The sequence below is a fragment of the Petromyzon marinus genome, chromosome 30 (assembly GCF_048934315.1).
Source record: "Petromyzon marinus isolate PM22_M1 ecotype Great Lakes invasive population chromosome 30, UKy_Petmar_22M1.pri1.0, whole genome shotgun sequence".
Lineage (NCBI taxonomy): Eukaryota > Metazoa > Chordata > Hyperoartia > Petromyzontiformes > Petromyzontidae > Petromyzon > Petromyzon marinus.
The window spans coordinates 9108406-9129086 of NC_133696.1; the positions used below are offsets into that span (position 1 = coordinate 9108406).

At 52.2% G+C, this 20681-nt stretch overlaps 2 protein-coding genes across 7 annotated transcripts in view; one reads left to right on the forward strand and one right to left on the reverse strand.

The window, feature by feature from the left end:
- The first annotated feature begins 719 nt into the window (after positions 1–719).
- LOC116947574 (LHFPL tetraspan subfamily member 5 protein-like) lies at positions 720–6977 on the forward strand. The gene is made up of 3 exons (XM_032963475.2): positions 720–2967; positions 3845–4025; positions 6079–6977. The coding sequence occupies exons 1-3, from the start codon at positions 2746–2748 to the stop codon at positions 6594–6596; spliced, it is 921 nt and encodes a 306-aa protein (XP_032819366.1). The 5' UTR covers positions 720–2745; the 3' UTR covers positions 6597–6977.
- Positions 6978–9560: 2583 nt separating this feature from the next.
- The window catches only part of LOC116947575 (SRSF protein kinase 3-like), a 76468-nt gene continuing 65347 nt past the window's right edge, over positions 9561–20681 (reverse strand). For 5 of the 6 annotated variants that reach the window (XM_032963477.2, XM_032963482.2, XM_032963479.2 and 2 more), the window contains 5 exons: positions 20314–20414; positions 19988–20095; positions 19304–19373; positions 17729–17821; positions 9561–15856 (listed from right to left, as the gene is read on the reverse strand). In XM_032963477.2, the coding sequence (XP_032819368.1) occupies positions 15672–15856; positions 17729–17821; positions 19304–19373; positions 19988–20095; positions 20314–20414 (557 nt within the window). In that variant the 3' untranslated portion in view covers positions 9561–15671. Of the gene's footprint in view, positions 15857–17183; positions 17277–17728; positions 17822–19303; positions 19374–19987; positions 20096–20313; positions 20415–20681 lie in introns of all 6 variants that reach the window. The other variant, XM_032963478.2, reaches the window with a different exon arrangement.

The window sequence follows — 20681 nt, forward strand, 5'->3', positions numbered from 1 at the left end:
GAAACATGCGTTTCGAGTATTTGGCTGCTATAAATTTCCACATGGGAAGCTTTCATTTGTGGCCAGGTCGCTTCTGAAAAAGAGCTATACAGCTCAGTGAGCCTTACCTGGAAAAATACAAAATAGTTTAGTCGTTGAGGTCCATTTGGAAACAATATTGAATCTGGTGTGAGATGTGACTCGGGTCTGTGATCGACGTGTCCTTCACCCTGCCCCTCCGCTTTAAACCATGCATCGCACATCCTTAACCCAGGAGGAACCGAACATTGGTTGTGTTGCATGGACAGGCCCGACCTGACCAACTGACCCTTAGGGGCAGTCCATAAATGACGTCACGCGATTTTGGACGAGTTTTGACCCCCCCCCCCCCTTCGTCACACGGCGTCACAAAAAGTCAGACCACCCCTCAAATATGACGTCACAAAGCTCTGCCGCCCCCCCCCCCAAAAAAAAAACATGCTTCAAATCGCTTTAAACTATTGTCATTGTAGTGCGTATTTAATGTGGCGCTGTACTCTGATGTTGTAGGAGAAAACATTTATTAAAAAGTCTATTTAATTAAATAGAACGTGCTGTCTATATTTATTTAAAGTTGCGCATTTTGATGTGACGTCACATTCCTCAAACCCCCCCCCCCCCGCCGCACATCGTCACACATCGTCACAAATGTCTGACCTCCCCCCCTAGGTGCGTGACGTCATTTATGGACGGCCCCTTATCGCGGTACCCCGGGGTACCAAATATTACAAAATGGGCCGAGGCAATTAAATATTTTATTTCTGGGACACACTTTCTTCCAGGGGTGTAACTTAACTTCGCGACTGGGACTACCAATCAATCCGAAATCAGTGGCACACTCCGCGATGTCGAAACGCAACGCGGATGATTGCGCCGACACCCTGAACGCTCTGGGTACGCACCATGGTGGTGGTGGTGCATCGTAGTGTACAGCTCGTCGAGATGAGTCGATTGCCGCATCGCAGACCATCAACAGGCTCAAAATGACTGCATCACGGACATTATGCGAGTGCCGGGGTGCTATGGTATCCAAGGTTCACTTGTCAGTTGTGGAGGACAGTGTGTGGATGTGATGAGGCCGCATTCATCATCAGATGTGCTGTTGCCCACCGTGAGCTGCGTCTGTGTCTCCCTCACTTGATATTTCCGCCACTGTCACCTCACAATTGTGACATTTGAATAAATAAGCCCAAGTGCCACGGCGACCACGTGGAATGTCACCAGCCCCGTTCTGTCGCCGTGTCGCTGGTGGTGTACACGTTTTGGTTGAAATCGGACGGAGCAAAACATGATGTGAATGTTGTCAACAGGTCCAGCCGTCACGTGATTAGCCACGTTATTGTTGTTTTTTTATGGCAACGAGACTGCCTGCGTTATTACACAGACGCAACACGCTCGTCAAAAATTCCATCGTCGTTTTCCCCCCACATTCCTATCGCCTTCCTCAATTCAATAAACGCGTTGCCTCATCTGCTGTACCATCAGAGGGACTGTCTGTTGCCGGTCGCTTTGCCACTAGAGAGAGGCCTTTGGGGTTGTGTACAAGCAACTACACGCACACACAAAACCACAACTATTGACTTCTGAATTCTGACAAAGTTGTACTTATTTTATTGGCTCAGAAGCTGGGATGATGGGTTGAGTTTACTTCCGTGTGTATGTATGTACAGGGTGGTTCAGATGTCTTGTAACTCTCTAAAACGTTATATTTTTGTTAAAAGAAAGGTTGATTTCAAACAGAAATGAACATGCAAAGGAAAAAAACATGTTAGATTTCAGTTAATTGGAGGTCACAAGACATCTGGACCACCCTGTACAGTACGTATGTTGAACTTTTTTCGCCCCGTACGTAGCCAACCGCGCTAATCGGATGCGCGTGGAAAGGACAACGAAATACAACACACAGTTCTAAAGAAATGAAAGTGCATAGCTCTGTAGGCGGGAAGAGGGTGGCGTCGATGGCAGAGGGACATCTGTGTTGTGTTTCTTCGTGAGACCGTTTTTGCGCCACCATCAATAGTTGATGGAGGCAGCTTGCCTTTTACAGCTCCTATTTGAGTCTGAAATTCCAGAAGCCCCTATCGAGTTCAACTCCCCCTCCACCCACCACCACACTCAACCTTCTCCTCCTCCTGCTGCTGCTGTTGAAGAGTTCACTGCGCCCGCGGTCCACGCGTCCTCCTCCTCCTCTGTCGACGCGCAGCTTAAATTTTACATCGAACGGGCACCCGGGGTGACGATTCACGCCAAAAATATGCTCAGGTGTTGTCAGGTGAGGTGAGAGTTCAAATAATTAGATCAGTTGAGAGTACATTTATTTTGTTAGGTGAGAGATCATTTCTTTGACCGAGCGGGTGATAATTTTACTTCAGCAGGTGAGGGCCATCTTAGCCATCATCATCATCAACGTTGTCACCGTCATGTGAACACTCATCACGCTGAGCATGACAATCACGATGACCATCGTCGTTATCAACAAAATAATCATCACCTCGTCACCGTCACAACTACACTCATAATACTTAACCACCTCTATCATCACCATCAGCAACCATCTTCATCGTTATCAAGCTCAGCATCACCGCCACCATCACCATCAGAACCATCTCCAGCATCACAATCACACTCATCCTAATCAACGTCATCACCACATCTTCACCTTTATCACATCCACCACTATTACTTTCATCCACATCAGCGACATCGGCCACCACCACCACCACTACCATGTTGCCTGCACACGAGGCCGCCAAGATCTACCACACCAACTACGTGAGGAACGCGCGTGCCGTGGGCGTCCTGTGGGCCATCTTCACCATCTGCTTCGCCATCCTCAACGTGGTGAGCTTCATCCAGCCCTTCTGGATCGGAGACAGCGTGGACACGCCGCAGGCCGGATACTTCGGCCTCTTCAGCTACTGCATCGGCAACAGCCTCACGCGTGAGATGGTGAGGAGGGCTCCGCTGCGCCCAGAGACACAAAAACACAAAGATCCCCCGTGTAGCCTTGACAGACTGTTGGGGCAAGTGCTGTTAGCGAGCAGCACCTATGAAGGCCGGCACTGTGGCACACGAGGGGGTGATTGACCAGCACCACGCCCGGCCGCTTTTTCTCTCCCCAGTGGCGATGTTTACACACCGCACCAGGTGCTCATTTGAGGCTGAGTCGACCTACGGGAGGCCCACGATCGGTTCAGATAATCGTCACCGGTGTTGGCCGTGAGCGGGAATCGAACTCGTGTCACCGGGTTCGTAGCGCAGCGAGTCAACAACCACTGCGCTCACAGCAGCCAACAGAGACGCGTTCACCCATTCACGCGTGCGTCACCCACCGGGGTGGACAAGGTTAGCCCAGCTGACATTGAACGTTGGGCCAACCGCATGTCAACGTTGGCGCAACGTTGCATATTTACTGGGCAGCTCCTCTTGGATTGGGGTGGGGGGCAGTCGAGCGGTTGTGTGGTAGGGGTGGGGGGGTGTGCACGATTACAGCGACTCGCCGTCCACGAGTAGGAGAGAGGAGAATTGGCTGGGCCCACCGCCGGCCCTGATCCACACACACACACAGCCAGATGAGAGCTTCTTCCTTTAACTCAGGGGTCGGAAATCAAAAGAACAGGAAGATTATTTTTTTCGGTAACAAACTCAATATTTCAAGAACCGCAATGCACGTGGTGAATACGAGACCACCGTTAATAAATAACGCCACGAAGCGCTCCTGCAATGAGGCCCATTCATTCAAACAGACTCATTCATTTGCCCAGCTGACAGCCCATTCGGCCCTCTCCGCGGGGGTGCCCTCTCCCCTGCCGCCCGTCTTCCCCAGGTCTGCAGTGGCAGCTTCATGGACTTCAGCGCGGTGCCGTCGAGCGCCTTCAAGACGGCGGGCTTCTTCATCGGCATCTCCATGCTGCTGGTGATCGCGTGCCTCGTGTGCTTCAGCCTCTTCTTCTTTTGCACCTCGGCCACCGTCTACAAGGTGTGCGCCTGGATGCAGCTCACGTCCGGTGAGGACCGTTAGCGTGGACACGTGGGGGGTACACATACACACAGGTGCGCACACATCGATAGATACGGTACACACACAGACACATTGATAGGATTAACAGCGTGGACACGTGGGTACACAGACCGATACATAGGTACACATATACTGAACGATAAGATTGACAGCGTGGACACGTGGGTACACAGACCGATATATAGATACACATCTACTGATATATAGGTACACACAGAATTAACAGCGCGGGCACGTGGGTAAACACAGATATTTTCGATTGACAGCTTGCACACATGGGTACGCACACATAGATGGGTACACGCGCAGAGATACGTGAGCGGTGACGCATTCGCCGCTTGCTGCAGACGTCAGCTGTGAAGATACGGTGGCGTAGTTGTTAGCGCACTGCGCTACGAACCCGGTTACCCGAGCTCGATTCCCGCTCACCACCAATACGATTGACGGATATATAAATCGGTCCTTGGACCTCCCCTAGATCTACTCAACCTTAAAATGAGTATCGGGTGCGGTGTGTAAACATCAGCGCTCTGGAGACAAAGGCAGCCTGGCGTGGTGCTGGCCACCCACCTCCTCGTGCGGCGTGGCGGCCGTCATAGGTGCTCGCTGATAGCACTTGCTCACCTGTCTGTTAAAGGCTATACGGGGGATGTTTGAATTAGTATACTCTTTGGTTCTATTCGGTAAAGTCACGTAAAAAATCACGACGTTTCGGCCACAACACAAGTGGCCTTCATCAGGTGAAGGGACCGTGCTGTCACAAGGACCTTGCAGTCACGAAAGCTTAAAATCTAGAATTGAATTGGTATGATGATTTGACACTAATGATGACTATGGTGTGTTAAATATTGACTTAAAGCTTTCGTGACTGCAGCAGGAATTCATATTCTTTGGGTCTTTCGGTAAAGCCACGCAGATAGAACAATTTATAAACATAATAACAATATCACGACGTTTCGATCGCAATACAAGCAGTCGTCATCAGGTGAAAAATATAGCAGGAGAGCTGCTGAGGCTATATGGTGGGAGCGCTGCTAAGGCAAGGGAGTTATAAAGGTTTGAGATGGGCGTAGCCCAAGGGTCAGTGGGGGGGGGGGCTAGAGATGAAATTTGCATGTAAATGTAAGATCAGATAAATCTTTACAAACTGAGCCGTGGGGATGGCCATTTTTTAAGAAATTGTTCTGTCTACGTGGCTTTACCGAAAGACCCAAAGAATATGGTGTGTTGATATATTCGTGAATGACACGTGACCGAATGAATGGGTTTCTACTGGCGTTTCCTAGTAAACATGGAACGTTGGAGCAGCGTCGGACAAACGTCGGCCCAACAGTTCCAACCACATTGGCCCAACGTCGGCCCAACAATTCCAACCACATTGGCCCAACGTTGCATGTTCACCAAGTGGTTGTGGTCGGGTGGGGGCAGGGGCGGTGGACGGTCTACTGTGCGGTGCCATCCGTACGAACGTCTGAATCGGTCCTGGGCCTCCCCTAGGTCGACTCAGCCTCAAACGAGTAGCTGGTGCAGTGTGTTAAAAAACATCGCCACTGGGGAGACAAAGGCAGTCGGCCGTGGTGCTGGCCACCCACTCCCTCGTGTGCTGTTGCCGGCCTTCAGCGGTGCTCGAATAACAGCACTTGCCCCTACAGTCCGCATTAACCCCCTCACCCCCACTTTGCGCAAGAGCGTAGAAGTGTGGTCACCACATCTACGCCTCTATATAAGGGACGAATCAGGTGGACTTCTCCACAAATCTGGCTGTCGCCTGATGAAGCTTGTTGTAATTACTGGCGAAACGTCGTACGCAGATTGCAAATGTTGTGGCTTGGCTCTCCAACACACCAGTTAGTGCTGTACTAGTGACGAATTGGCCACGTTTTGTTTACGTGACTACCCTTACTAGTTGGCTGTATCGGGTGGTGGCGGGTTTAACAACACAATTACAGAACGCGATTTAACACCCCAAAAAAAACCTATTAAGTCTGCTAAGGCTATGATGGGGGGGGGGGGGTGGATCTTTGTCTTTGTGCCACCAGCTGCGCTGCTGGTGCTGGGCTGCATGATCTACCCGGACGGGTGGGACGCCGACGAAGTGCGCCGTCTGTGCGGGGACAACACCGGCAAGTACACACTGGGCGCGTGCACGGTGCGCTACGCGTACGTGCTGGCCATCGTGGGCATCCTGGACGCCTTCGTCCTCGCCTTCCTCGCCTTCGTGCTGGGCAACCGCCAGGACAACCTCCTGCCGGACGACTTCCAGGTGGACGAGGAAAAAGGTGAGCGGGGCGAGTGGGCGGGCGAGCGGGCGCGCGACCCAGCGGAGCGATGGAATGATGACGATTATAGCATCCGTGTCTCGAACATATTGCTTACCCAACCCCCATCAGCCACACTAACACGGCCTTCCTTCTGGGAGTTTGTCGTTTCAGCAGCGTTGATGCAAGACAATAAACACTTAACAACAACGTGCCGATTGGCAGCGTCGTTGTTAGACAAGATATATGGACCAGGAGTAATACGCCTGGTCCATATATCTGTCCCTCCGCATATATAAATACGTGTACTTTTTTACATATCCCATCAGCCATTTCTCTGAGAGTGCTTAATTTGAGAAGCATTGGTTTTAAGCGAACACTCCCAGGTGTCGCATCAGCAGAGCCCAGGCTCGTTTGAAATAAATGCTGGTGAACTGCCGATCTTACGTCATGGGATCCCAGTTCCACACAAAATTATAGAGTGAGATCTGACTCAGCATAATCACTCATGTTGTATGTGGAGAATATAAATAACAAGATAAATCAGACAAGGTATTAATCTTGATTTGAAGCTTTCGTGACTGCAGGAAACCATACTCCTTGGTTCTTTCGGTAAAGTTACGTAGGTATAAAATAAATCACGACGTTTCGGGCGCAACACAAGCATCCAACACGCCTGTGTTGCACCCGAAACGTGATTTATTTTATTTTATATCTACGTGACTTTACCGAAAGAACCAAAGAGTACAGACAAGGTATTCTTCACAGTTCCGTCTCTCTACGTGAATTTTTTTTAAAATATTCACAACGACACGAATTATTATTTTTGAGATAGGTCGACTCAGGAGCGAGGCGGAACCACAGACGAGCGGGAAAGGAAGCAGCAGCCAGGCGGTGAACCGGCACCAACCACCTGCCCAAGCTCCGCACTCCTCTATATATGATGGTCTTATCAGCCAAGTCACGAGCGTTTTTACAGATGGGAGGAAACCAGAGCACCCGGAGAAACCCCACGTTGTGCGAAGGGCAAACACTCCACTCCATACAGACGCAAACAAGTGGAGTCCACATTTGCTGTATTACCTTCTCCTGGCAACCTCCTCGACGTCCACGGGAAGGGAGTCTCACGCCATTTGTGAGATCCACCAACCTTCGTTGCTGCCTCCACACAGTGCTGGGTTACAGGGAGAGTGGCGGGTCGCCCACCCTTCTTCCACCAGCAGTTGATCTTTCCAGTTGGCTGCAGGTAGTGCCGCCAAGGATGGGCGATGAGTGGTGGAGGACTTGGGGCAGAGGTGACGGCAAAAGTGACCCTCCCAGCGATTACCTTGGCGCAATGGACTGATGATTGATGATCGTGAATAGATCATGATGGTAGATGGGGCTAAAGATAAGGTTATTTGTGAGTGATACGGCTCAGGGCTGGTTGGCTACTTGGTTATGGTTGGGGTCACTGGTGGAGGGCTAATGCTAGTGCGTGGTTGCATAGTTAGAGTCACTAGTAGAGGCTTAGTGCTAGTGGTTGGTTGATTATTTAGGGTCACGAGTAGGGCTAGTGCTCGTGAATGGTCAGATAGGGTCACTGGTAGAGGGCGTGTTAGTGGCTGGTCGGTTAAGCTTACGGTCATTGGTAAGGTTCGTGGTTGGTCAGATAGCGTCACTGGTAGGAATCGTATTAATGGCTGATAAGCTAGTTACGGTCACTGGTAGGGCTAGTCCTAGTGACTGATCAGATAGGCCGAGCCTTTGTTTGGCCACTGTGCTGTACTTCCATACCGCTTGCCCTTCCTTCCCACTGCAGAGATTGCGGACTTGGGCGGTGGTGTTTGTGGCTACGCTCGTGGCCTGTATTCAGCGATTAGCACAATTGGTGACGTACGGCGCGGAAGAAGTTAAACATACATACACTGTCGAGGCAACGAGGGTTCGTGAATCACACACATTTTGTGAAACTCCCTTCCCCATGTCGAGGAGGTGCCCCCGGGGTCGATCTCGTGGGTCTCAAAGCCACATCTCCGTGTCCTCCACCCCTTGTGCAACAGAGGGAGCGGCTGCCTAGCTGTGGCCTGGGTCCCGGACAGGAGAGAGGAGGCCGCGTGTGAAGCCAAGCATGTGCCTATGACCAAGCATCACCCCGGTCCCTCGTGAACTCCACGCACGAGAAACCAGCAGGTCCAGTTGCACAACAGTCTACCCCGGTGCTTCTCAACCCTTGTTCATGTCCGGTCTGGGATTCGTGGACTATAGTTTGTGTATATGTGTGTGTGGGGAACGGAGGGCTGAGGAGCGACGCTCACAACAACGAGCGGAGCGCCAGGTGGCTAATGCACAGCAAGTTGGCACAGTAGGGGGCACAGGTGGTGCATCAGCCAGTCGTCTCAATCATCTCAGTCAGTCGACCCGTGGCACCTGGGTCTGCCCCGTGACCTCCTGCCAGCGGGCGTTCGACACTTCACGTGGCCTCAAGGTGCACATGGCCTGGCACAAGCGTCGTGGTGACATCACCACCACTTAGTGGGGAATGGCGGTTGTTGTGTTGTGGGGAACGGTAGCACTGGGTGTTAGCACTGCGCTATAAACCCGGTGACCCGAGTTTGATTACTGGCCACGGCTAAGATCAGTGGCGAGTGATCACTGAACCAGCCCTGGGCCTCCACGAGGTTGGCTCACCTTTAAATGAGCACCTGGTGCGGTGTGGAAACATCAGCACTGGGGAGAGAAAGGCGGCCGGGTGTGGTGCTGGTACACCACTCTCTAATACACCTTGTACGCCTTTATAGGTGCTCACTAACAGCACTTTCCCCAAAAGTCTGGAAAGGCTACACAGATGGCTATGTTTGTCTTTGTGTTGCCAACTGTGCCACATTGGCCCACAGGGGAGCGCAGGTGGTGCATCTGCCAGTAAGTAATACAAAGTCAGTCATCCCATAGCACCCGAGTCTGACCCGTGACGTCTTGTCAGCCAGCATTCGACACTCCAAGTAGCCTCAAAGTGCGCCTAGCCTGGCACAAGAGCTGTGGTGACGACACCATCACTTACTGGCGAACAGCAACTGTTGTTGTTGTGTATGTGTCTATATGTGAATGTCTGTGTGCGCTGGTCTGTGTGTATGTATGCGACGCTTGGCCGGCTGTCCCGGATTTCTTAGGTGCTTGCTAACAGCACTTACTGGAACAGTCTGTTAAAGGCTATACGAGGGATCCTTGTCTTTGACGTGTGTTGCTATGTGTGCGTAGTTTGGCTTAAAACCCACCCTGGGCAGTTCTAGAGAAAACAATATTTTATTTGATCAAACAGACACAAAGACATGTTTGTAATATCGGTTCACGACGACTCACTCGCATCGCGTCACAAGAAGAAACGTATTAACATCATCGTTATTATTATTACTGTACTGTTATTATTGTTGTTATAATAACGCGCCGCCATCGGAATTCGCTTCATCCCGTTCGGGTGCTGCCTGCGCTCGTGGAGGACGGAGCCCGCCCCCCCCCCCCCAACACTTGGGCCGTCCCTACCAATTAATCCCAGGATGAGATCCAATCTAAATGTGGAGCACCGAGTGTACGTGGGGCGGTGAGGGGGGCTACGTGGGACACGTGGTGGAGTTCATTGTGGGAGTGGTGGAGTCTCACCATGTGGACGAGTAGTGAGTGAGTTGAGCGAACGTTGGCCACTGCTTCCTCTCTTTAAATGTCCCCTACCCAACACAGCAAGCACTGACACCGCGATTCAGTAATAGCACGGCTGTCTGTCCGGCGTGGGACGGATGGCTGTGCTATGTATTTACACGAACGCGCGCGCGCACGCAAAGGGTGTTGTGTGGTGCATGTGTCAATGTCACACGTGCGCGCACACACACACACGCGCGCGCTGGACCCTGTCACACGGCACACAACACCATGGCTGGCTCGCTTGCCTGCCAGCCAAGTCACTGCAAAGCAATCTAAGCACACAGGCCACTTTCCCGAAACGTGCGCGGTCTCCGCATGGCGGGTGGCAACCATATAACCTCCGCCAGTTAACGTCAGTCAGAGTTAACGCTACGCGGAACACGTTTCACGCGAAGCCTTGCCCGCGATTTCCCCATCCCATCCCTGTGCCTCCAATACCCCGAACTCGCTCGCTGCGCAACATCCAGTGTTATCTGCCACCTCTGTGCGTCTTCTCCCGTCAATCATCTCCGCTTAAAAAGTAATCACCCAGGGGAAAGGTAACGTAAAAAAAAGGAGAAAATGACAATCAATAAATAAACGGGTGCCCCTCCGCGGGCCGTTCAGTGCGACATCCGCTCTGGTGCGCATCGCCACTTCTTCCTCAACCGGAGGAACGGGCGGCACACCAACCACGGTCACTGGGTCTCGCGATCCCTTTCCTGCTCGAATAAAGGTGCGGTTTATTCATATGGAAAGTGTTTAGGATTACTGATCCAAACGGATGCTAAACAAATGATTATGATGCGTGCCATCTGCCCAGCAGTAGAAACGGGTACGGCAGAGCCAAGTCGATCGGCAGGTCGTGGCGTGGTTGTAAAGTCTGGGTATAATCCCACCTCTTCCGAGACGTGGTTGGCCAGCGTGGAAGAGGAAGGGACCAAGAAGTTCACCATCTTTGATACGTCCCTCTAAATATTGTACCCCAGTCAAGGCCAGTGGCAAGTTTCATAAATCACTCAAATCGACTTAATCACTTAAAACAGTGCAGGGGAATAGCCAGTGTTTTATGAGGCCAACAATTTTATCATTACAATTATAATGCGTTGGTCTCAAGGGGACTTGTTGGACTATAATTCACCACGCTTGCCAGGGCAGATTGGAGAGGAAGGAGACCCAGGACTTGTTCAGACATTACTCGCCGTCGACGTGAACCGCTTCCGGAAATTGAACTCCGGCCGCCGGGTTCACAGTACGGTGCACAAAACCGTCGCGTCAGCGCTCTCCACGTCCGTTCATCCGAGGATAATCGCATATCCTTAAGCTAAATCAATTTGGGATGTGGTGATTGCAAAGCATACCATACATATATATTATCCGCGTAAATTAAACGGTTCCTCAAACTTCCGACCGCAAACCCAGTGGATGTGGACGAATGCTTGCCCCACGCGCACACAGCTCCATGGGCGTTGAGCTCCATGCACATAGTGCTCCAGAGGCAGGGAATTCCATGGGCTTGGAGCTCCACGAATATGGTTCTCCACGGATATGGAGCTCCACAGGCACGCTTGTTTACTCAGGAAAGCCTCACCGAGTCTCAAAGCCTCGTTTTCCAGGAGGCTGCTGTGCCAAGTGTTCGCAGTAGGGATGTGTTGACCCAATTGAGGAATTTGTGGGTACCATTTCAGCATTGAGATGTTTTGGCCAATACCGGTTACATTGGTTTAACACGTGGGCTTTCGCGACCAATATCACCCATAATATTTACCATCTGAGTATTGACAATCTGAGATTGTAAATGTTGTGGCTTGGCTCTCCAACACACCGGTGTGCTGTACTAGTGACGAATTAGCATGTTCTGTTTACGTGACAACCCTTACTAGTTGGCTGTATCGGGTGGTGGCGGGTTTTAACGACACATTTATATATTTACGCGATCTAACCCAAAAACCTCTATTATAGACCAGTTACATTGTATGAGTTGTTTCTTTTACTATGGCAGAACAGGAGGAGGGGGGGGGGAGAACACACTCCACACACGAAAGCTGCACGAGCCGGGAATCGAACCTGGACATTTCTTGCTGAGCGCCACCCTGACGCCTGATTATTATTCTTACAGACGTGGCCTATAAATGAAGTGATCAATTGCTGCAAAATGGCAACATTATGAACCAATTATTCTTGAACTGGAAACAGGAAACTACTGTGGGTATTCTGTCACCACCAGTGAAATGCCAGTGATCTCACAGGAACACTGCACACATTTTACTGATTTTCTTACAGTGGAACGTACTACTGGTAAATCGCGATGCCAACCAAATTGCTATAAAAAGCAGATATTTATTTACCGTGTGGGCACCGTGTTGGCACAAACACCATAATAGCACCCACCCACTACAGACGTGTGGGCGAGCGAACCGAGAAACTGCGAACCGCATCTCCCACAACTCACATGTCATGTGCACAGCCTCACCATGTGCACAACAACCACCCGGAACGATGGCACACGGCCATCACATCTCGGACCCCCCCTTCACACATCGCGCAGTGACGTCTGGTACTCGTGGGGGCAACTGGGTGACCCACGGGCACCAAGCGGCTTCTGGGGGAATCGAGCAGCTGGGATGAGAACGCCCCCTTCCCTCCCCACCAACCCCATCGACAACGAACGCCAAGGTGGAGGGAGAAGTCCCATACTAAAAATCTCTGACGGCCACTTTCACCCAATGGAAGAAACGTCAACGACCGATTAACCCAAAACCGGTTGCCCCGCCAAGACCGAATGTTGCAGGGGCTTGCGACGGCGGCGATCATCCGACGGACTTGCCGATTTACGGGCGCTGCAGCACAAGGACTCTCGCCACGAACACAACCAGTGGGACTCCCAACTCAACAGTAGCATGCTTTCGGAGACACGCCGGTTGACCAGGTGAGGGCCTATTAGATCAGGGAGTGGCCCCAAGTGAGAGCCCATTAGTTTTACCAACGATCATTGAATGTCACAAAATAAGAAATGTCTCATTCCACATATCCGTCTTCTCCACATTAATAATAAAATTATTTTTTACACAACCCATAAGCCGCACAGCCTTCTGGAAGTGCATCATTTCAGCAACATTATTTCCAAGAAAACTCTGGATTGGTTTCGCCTTCGTGTCTAATCACTCTCTCATCACTGTCGACACCAGTCCAGTTTTGTTTGTGGTGAATCGTGTGGCGGATGAAATGTAAAATAATATTTGATTGTTTACGTGGAGACGGATATGTGAAGCGGGAGAGTCTGCTTATTTATTTTTGCTACTTATATTCTCCACAACGAGGCGATTATTTTGATTTCATTGCACAGGTGAGAGCCCAATGAGGCGCGAGTGTCCATTCGTTTGTCCAGGTGAGAGTGTCCGTCCGTGTCTCGCACCAGTCTGAGGAGTTAGTGTCCATCCGTGTCTCGCACCAGTCTGAGGAGTTAGTGTCCATCCGTGTCTCGCACCAGTCTGAGGAGTTAGTGTCCGTCCGTGTCTCGCACCAGTCTGACAAGTTAGTGTCCGTCCGTGTCTCGCACCAGTCTGAGGAGTTAGTGTCTGTCCGTGTCTCGCACCAGTCTGAGGAGTTAGTGTCCGTCCGTGTCTCGCACCAGTCTGAGGAGTTAGTGTCCGTCCGTGTCTCGCACCAGTCTGAGGAGTTCGTGTCCGTCCGTGTCTCGCACCAGTCTGAGGAGTTAGTGTCCGTCCGTGTCTCGCATCAGTCTGAGTTGGAAGCCCACGGCAGTCGTTTTTCCCTGGCGATGAGATTTTGGGTGGCGAGCTCCTAGCATCCCTGTTGTTTGTAAACAGTGGCCCTCCTGTATCGCGTATATAATATGCATTCACAGGGAACGATGACGTCTAGGTGTACATATACTGTGTATACTGTAATATATAACAGCTACTGCCTCCATTAACACCGCTACGCGACCTCACTAAAGAAACACACGGAATTGTGCGCGTCACACCTGCGAGATGAGACGTATTTGGTTGTTGATGATCTTAAATTATTTTAAATAATATGAATAACAAAATTATCATAATAAAGCCTCGGAACTTACCCACGCGTGCACGTGTCTCGCCAACGCCGCACTCCACGGCGACGGAAATCCACGACAGCGACTAGACCACCCACGCACTCCTGCCCACCCTCATCAATCAGGGTAAGGGCGCTTCCGCTGATTTCGCATTGCGGATTCGCATGATGAAATCTGTCCTGGCGGCACGAGTCGTTGAGCTGGCCTGCATCAACCCGGCAAATCTCTGCACCGTGCGAGGTCGAGGCTCTCTGACCCAAACAGGTCAGAGCCAAATTGATACGAGCGCAAGGGACGCTACGCTCTGGCCGTGGCGCCCAGACTGATTTTGTTCACGCAATGCAGCACAAGGGGCTCCGCCAGCTAACGAACGTAGACAATCAAGCAGCCGAGTTTGAATTCTGACCCCGGTGGTGTGGGAGAACATTTTAGAAGGGGTATTCTTCAAGGAACCATCTCACCGACTCATTTTTGAACGCCATCAGGAGCCATTTGATGACTCCTGAAAGTGACTTCTCTGTCAAATGTTCTTTATTTATTTGCAAAGAAATGCTTGCAAAATATAAAGGGTTTAGGACTAAGGTCAGTGCATAAGAGAAGATTCGCGCAAGAGCTAGAGATAAACTGTGGTCAAACTTATTAAAAGAGCTGTGATAACGGGTGAGGTTTAGGTATTGGAGAAAGCGTTTGAAATTAATGAATGGGTCCTGGTTGGTGCCACGACAGACGTCGCCGCTTGTTCTCCCTCCGTGTCCCCTCTCTCGACACTTTGGTCTTGCCATGCTGTCGTCATTGCCCCACTCCGGCCCCCGATCGACAAGTCACGTGTGGCCGAGAGACTCTCCGAGTGCAACGCTAATTTTCACGAAAAAATGCCGCCGCGTCGGTGCCAGTCACTTACTGCCTCGTTTATTGACACAGGGGAGGGCGATGGTGCAGGGCGGTGCAGGGCGGTGCAGGGCGGTGCAGGGTGACGTGAAACACGCGCTGCTGGGGTGCGACGCTCGGCGTGGGGCTCGAGGCTTCGTGGAAGAAGTGAACGCGCAGACAAGATTTTAAAATCGCTCGCGGGGAGAGAAAAAATTTCACGCTCTACCAATGACGACCGCTCGCCCGAACGGCGCCTACAGAAGCCACGGTTCAAGAGACGCCTCCACCAGGAGATGCACGCGCGCAAGTGCTCGACTATTCCTCTCCAATTGGAGCCCATGGAAACAGCCTTCCATTTCAACCAATGACCGATTACTGAAATTCTCATATCCACCAACAAAGACGAGCGGTACTGAAGGGTGAAAGGTATAGAGTTGCGCGTGACACATGGAAAGAGTTCAGTGACGGCACCGTCGCCTATTGTTGGCGAGTGCCTTGTCCCCCACCCCTCGGCTCCAGCCGGTGAGCCGACAGCAGCCCTGCCAGGGAAATGGTGCACTCCCCCCCCTCCCCCCCACAGTTTTGGCATACGCACGGTAGAGCAAACCAACTCGCAGCCGGTGTGTCAACCGTCCTTCATCCTGGCTTCCACCGCCATCCACTGAAGATCTATCCCCAAGACGGAGGAGTGCGCCGTGCCGGGCGTGGGGCGGTGGAGGTAGCGGGGGAACGGGCGCGCGGTGTGAAGAGCTTCGGTATGGTTGCCACGCCCGCTCGTCCGCCGCGCGCGTGACTACATGGTGAGCCACGGGTGCCGCAGGCACTCGGCTGCGGTGGCCCGCTTCTCGGGGATCAGCTCAAGCATGGGCATGAGGAAGTCGCTGAACTGGGCGGCATCCTGTTGGGACCACTCGTACTTCTCCACCAGGACGTCGTACAGCCCCCACGGTTTCAGCTTGGTGATGTGCCGCAGCTCGCCTGTGGGGCAAAGAGAGTGTCACCACTTCCCCCTCGCCCTGCCTTCTTTTCTCCCGGGCACTCACCGCTAAATGTGTAATGATTCACCCCCCCCCCCCCCCCACCACGTCCCCAGCAATTCACCGAGTTGTTATAATCCAAGGTCAAGAATTAGTCCAGCAATTGATAGCTTTAAAATCTCGTTTTGTATTGTCTGTTTTGTATATTCTGTCGGCTTGTTCTACGATCAGGGTCAACAACTCGAATCAAGGATGATGGGGTGAATCGCAAACATACCGACCACCAAGCATGCAGGATATCCGGCTTATAACGACTAGGCCTTTTATTCTCTACACTTAACTCTGCTGAGTTCTTGAAATGTTGTCACCATTACTGAGACCAAATATGCATTACATCATCATTAAGTAAAAACACAGCTATTACGTGTAAATGCTGGTAAAGGTGCAGTCCCCTAATTGTTTGCTCACGCCACTGCTGGCAGAAGGGCCTCCAATAGAGGGCGCTCTAGAGAGAGAGCCCCTCTCGAGCAGTGGTTCTCAGAGGATGGTCCCCGGACCACCAGAGGTCCGCGACTGTCCCCCCAGGTGGTCCACGGGGCTGTGATGCAAATGCAGATTGATCCGGAAATAATCACAACCTTTACACCTTTTGTTTTGGAAATTAAGTTGATTTACGATATTTAATTAAAAAAACATTAGTTAGGTAAACTACACTGATTAAACTACCCTAACCCTAAGATCTAAATGCCCACCCCACCACCTAAAAGAAAGCATTTTAGCTGCGTTTAAAAAAAAATGTTTTATGTTCCAGTAATATGAATAATTTAGTATTACTGGTATTAGAGAGAGAAGTGAATGTGTTCTGTCAGCGTGGCGGGGGGCTGGGTGGTCCGCAGAAATGTTTGCATTGGCTGACTGGTCCGCGGGCCAAAAAATGTTGAGAAACACGACTCGAGAGAGTATTTGGCCTACTCTAGCCACACTGGCCAGCATATATTTGAACCGGTGGGAGTGCCCACACTTTATTCAACCACATGCCACCTGCCAATCTTATGACTGTGGCGTACGCATGTTTACTGCTGGGTGGATAGAGGCGGTATGGGGGGGGGATTAAAAAAAAAACTTTCCCTTTGGGAGGTCAAACCGACGACCTGGATTGCAAGTCCAGTGAGGTCACCATGACACCATGGCAGCATCAACCACCATGCAAAACAATTAAGTTATACCGATTGGAATGGACTAGTGGGTGGTGCGGAAATGTGGTGGAGGGGGGATGGGGGACTGGGTGGGGAAGAGGAGGGAGGAGGAGCGGTAGGAGAGGGGATTACCTTTCCGGTTGAAAAACTCACGCGAATACTTCCCAGAGAGAGCTATATCCCGCGGGATCTTCCCCAGCAACTCAGTGACCAGCGCAATGTGGTCTGTGTGGGCAGGGCGAGTGGATGGGGCCACGGTGGTTGGGTGAGGGGAGAGGCGGGGGGGTAGGGGGGTGGAGGTGGGGGTGGGAGGGGGAGGTGGAGAAGGTGAGACGCGTCTCTGACGCGACTACCGCGTGCCCGGTTGGGAGGAGGCGTCGACCATCAGCTGCTTTGATTATTAATTATTCGTTTTCAGATTCCAAGTTATTGCAGCGAGCCCATTCTCGACCATCAGCGGTTTAATCGACTCACGGCTACCAGAGCCTCCGACCGTCCAGATAAATGGAGCGAGGTGATGCACGCATGTTCGCTATACATTTTACCAGCTTGTCAAAAACACAAGTGCATTTGAAAGTAATGTGTTTGGGAACTAGCAGCTTCGTGGTCGGGGCTGCCCTCCCAAGCAAGGGCTTGTGGCGGTCGCAGGCGCCCGGCAATCGGCACGGCGGGTCTACCTCGGCGGTTGAAGAATTCCCGCGAATACTTTCCCGACAGTGCAAAGTGCCTGGGGATATTCCCCAGGAGCTCAATGATGTGAGCGATGTGATCTAAGGGAAGAGAGAGGGGGGGAACAAGGGACAGAGAAGCACAGAGACAGAGAGACAGAGAGGACGGGAGATGAGGACAAAGAAGAGGAGGCAGCAGGAAGAGAGAACAGAAGAGAGAGAGAGACACACACAGAGACAGGGACAGGCAGCCACACACACACAAAGACACATGGAGCAGCACCATCAGTCAAGACCCCCAACAGTCGGAAACGTTCATTTGACACAAAAATGACGAAAGGAGCGGGACGCATCACAGCATGCAGCAGGTGGGAATCACAGCAACCCGAGCGGAAGACTTGTTGGAAGTGAGATCAGCTCACACAACCCTGTCTCAAGCGAGGTGAGCGACCTCCCACAGGCAGGGAGAGGAAATCAAGAGAGCGCAAGCAGCTCGCAGTCGGGCACACGCGCTGATTGTTAACGGAGGCTTGCGGCACACGGTTAAACGAGCGCGCCTACAACCCCTCGCCATAGGTGCTCCGAATAACATGGCTGCAGCCAATCAGGAGCCCTAATCATCCCTAACCCCATGACCCCAACCCTTTGCAGTCCCTTGTTTCCACCACCACTTTATGTCGCGGCCGTTAATGCGGCCATTGCCGCATTCCACGGGCCACCAAAAGCAACAATTGGCAGCAGCAAAGCTTTTCCCAGCGGTGGAATTTTTCTTCATCGTGACCCTTTTTGGCTCTTACGTTCAGAGAGGAGCTGTATAATTCCTTTACTGACACCACATCGGGTGGCCATTATTACATCATACGTGCAGCCATTTTTTGTCAATCCACTGCTGCGTGAGGGTATCCCTAAGCTGTGTGGGTCATGGGGGGGGTTGTTTCAACATACTTCCCCCATCCTGGTCAGTGCGGGTTGTCCAAGGCAGACAACGTAGGCGTGGGAGCACAGAAGAACAGTGGAACAATGGATTTTGCAGCACTGCCCTCTGTCTCGCTGTCCATGTCACGTAGTACGGCTCCACAGCTGCCTAAGAACACCTGGTATGGACGGAGGTTGCACACCCAAGCAGTATCCAGGCCTAAAAAGCCCGCTTAGCTTTTGAAAGCGAACAAGATAGGTTAAGCATGTGGGTAACGGGCTGTCATGGTCATGTCTACAGTGCGTGGCAAACACAGGGCATAGTTTACACGATGCAAGTTAATATTTTAAAAAAGCTTCACTTGTTTTTCACGTAAGTTTATTTTATAAACGCTCTGAGAGAGGGTAGGTTAGAGCAGTGTTTCTCAACTCCAGTCTTCACGATCTCCCACCATGATTATAAACCTTTTTTTAGTCACGCAAATTAGGCCGCTTTGCACGGCATGTGCCTGATGGTTGATAATTATCATCAATGAAAGCTGCACCTTAGTGGGGTGGGAGGGGCGGAGGGGTCCCATGGATCGGAGCTGAGAAACACCACGTTAAGCGAACGCATAAATCCACGCACGACCACAGGAGCCCGCGCGACGTCGCGGCCTGCGCTCCCACCTTCGTCGCGCGAGTAGTCCTCTCCCGAGTGAGGCTCAAACAGGTAGTCTCCCGTCGCTAGCTCGAACGCCTACAGAGGGCAGGGGCAGGAGGGGGTGGGGGGGAGCGGGGGCCCGTGCGTAGCTCAAGTCAAACGAGTGCAACGCAGGGGGCCCGAAGCTATGCTGTGCCATTTTTCTGCATCGCACTTGTGTGCGTGTACAGCCGTTTGTCAATCCACTGCTGGAAGGACCAAGGTCTCCCCCCACATCGTCCTGCGGGTCATGGGGGTTTTACTGAACCACGGTTTACCACGCTGGTCAGCGCCGGTTGCCGAAGACTTGGCCGTACCGGTGTTGCGTCACGCGACGTTTCGGTCGCCGGCTGCGGCGCCGAGAGAACAAGGCCAGCGTGTGGCTCTGCGTAACGGAGCAACTCTGTTCTTTATTCCACGTTTCTGACGCATGGTACACCGACAATAAACACACTGCCTGGCGCGTCGTTATTTATAGAGCGTGCTGCTGGGATTGTACAGGGTTGCCCCTCCCCCCCTCGTGTCCCTTTAATCAACACAAGAGGGGTGGAAAAAAAGGGGGGTGGGGAGGGTAGTGGCTAACTTATGGCAGAGTGAAGAGCTTTGCATGCTGGTTGGGTGGGAGAGATCTGATATAATTAGGAAGACACGTGTTGGGGACCGCCGCTCACCATGCACGCCGTGCTCCAGATGTCGGCGGGCGTGCCATAGCCGGCCCCTATGAGCACCTCGAGCGAGCGGTACTGCCGCGTCTGGATGTCCTCCGTGAAGTGCTTGTGCTGGGAGGGTGAGGCGGGCAGGGCACACACGCGACGACAAGGGGGAAGCACGGTGAGCACCCGGCACAATCCGCGGACGCCCCGCACAGCCTCCCCTCTCTCGCGTCGGCGGCACGGCTCGGCACTGCGGTGGCGCCGACGTTGCTGAGCCTCCCTTCGGCAGAGGCAATGAGCGATTGCGTGCATGTTCCGGCGTAGACTTTAGAGTGGAAACTTACAACCCAGCAGGCGTTGCCGAGGTCGGCAATCTTCACGTTGATCTTGTCGGCGTTGCGCGGGTCCAGGGGGTTGACGAGGAGGTCGGCGGCGCACAGGGGCACTGCGGGGTGTGCGCGCACACACAAAATATACATAGGACACACTCGGTGTGCACAGAGTACACGCACAGCATGCAGCGCACACACACAACACAGGGCACAGTGTACACAGCACAGAAAGCACACAGTGCACAGCACACACAATACACACAAAGACAATGATCCCCCGTATAGCTTCTTGGGGCAAGTGCCGGAAGCAAACACCTACGAAGACCGGTAAGGCACACGAGGGGGTGGGTGAACAGCACCACGCCCGGCCACCTTTGTCT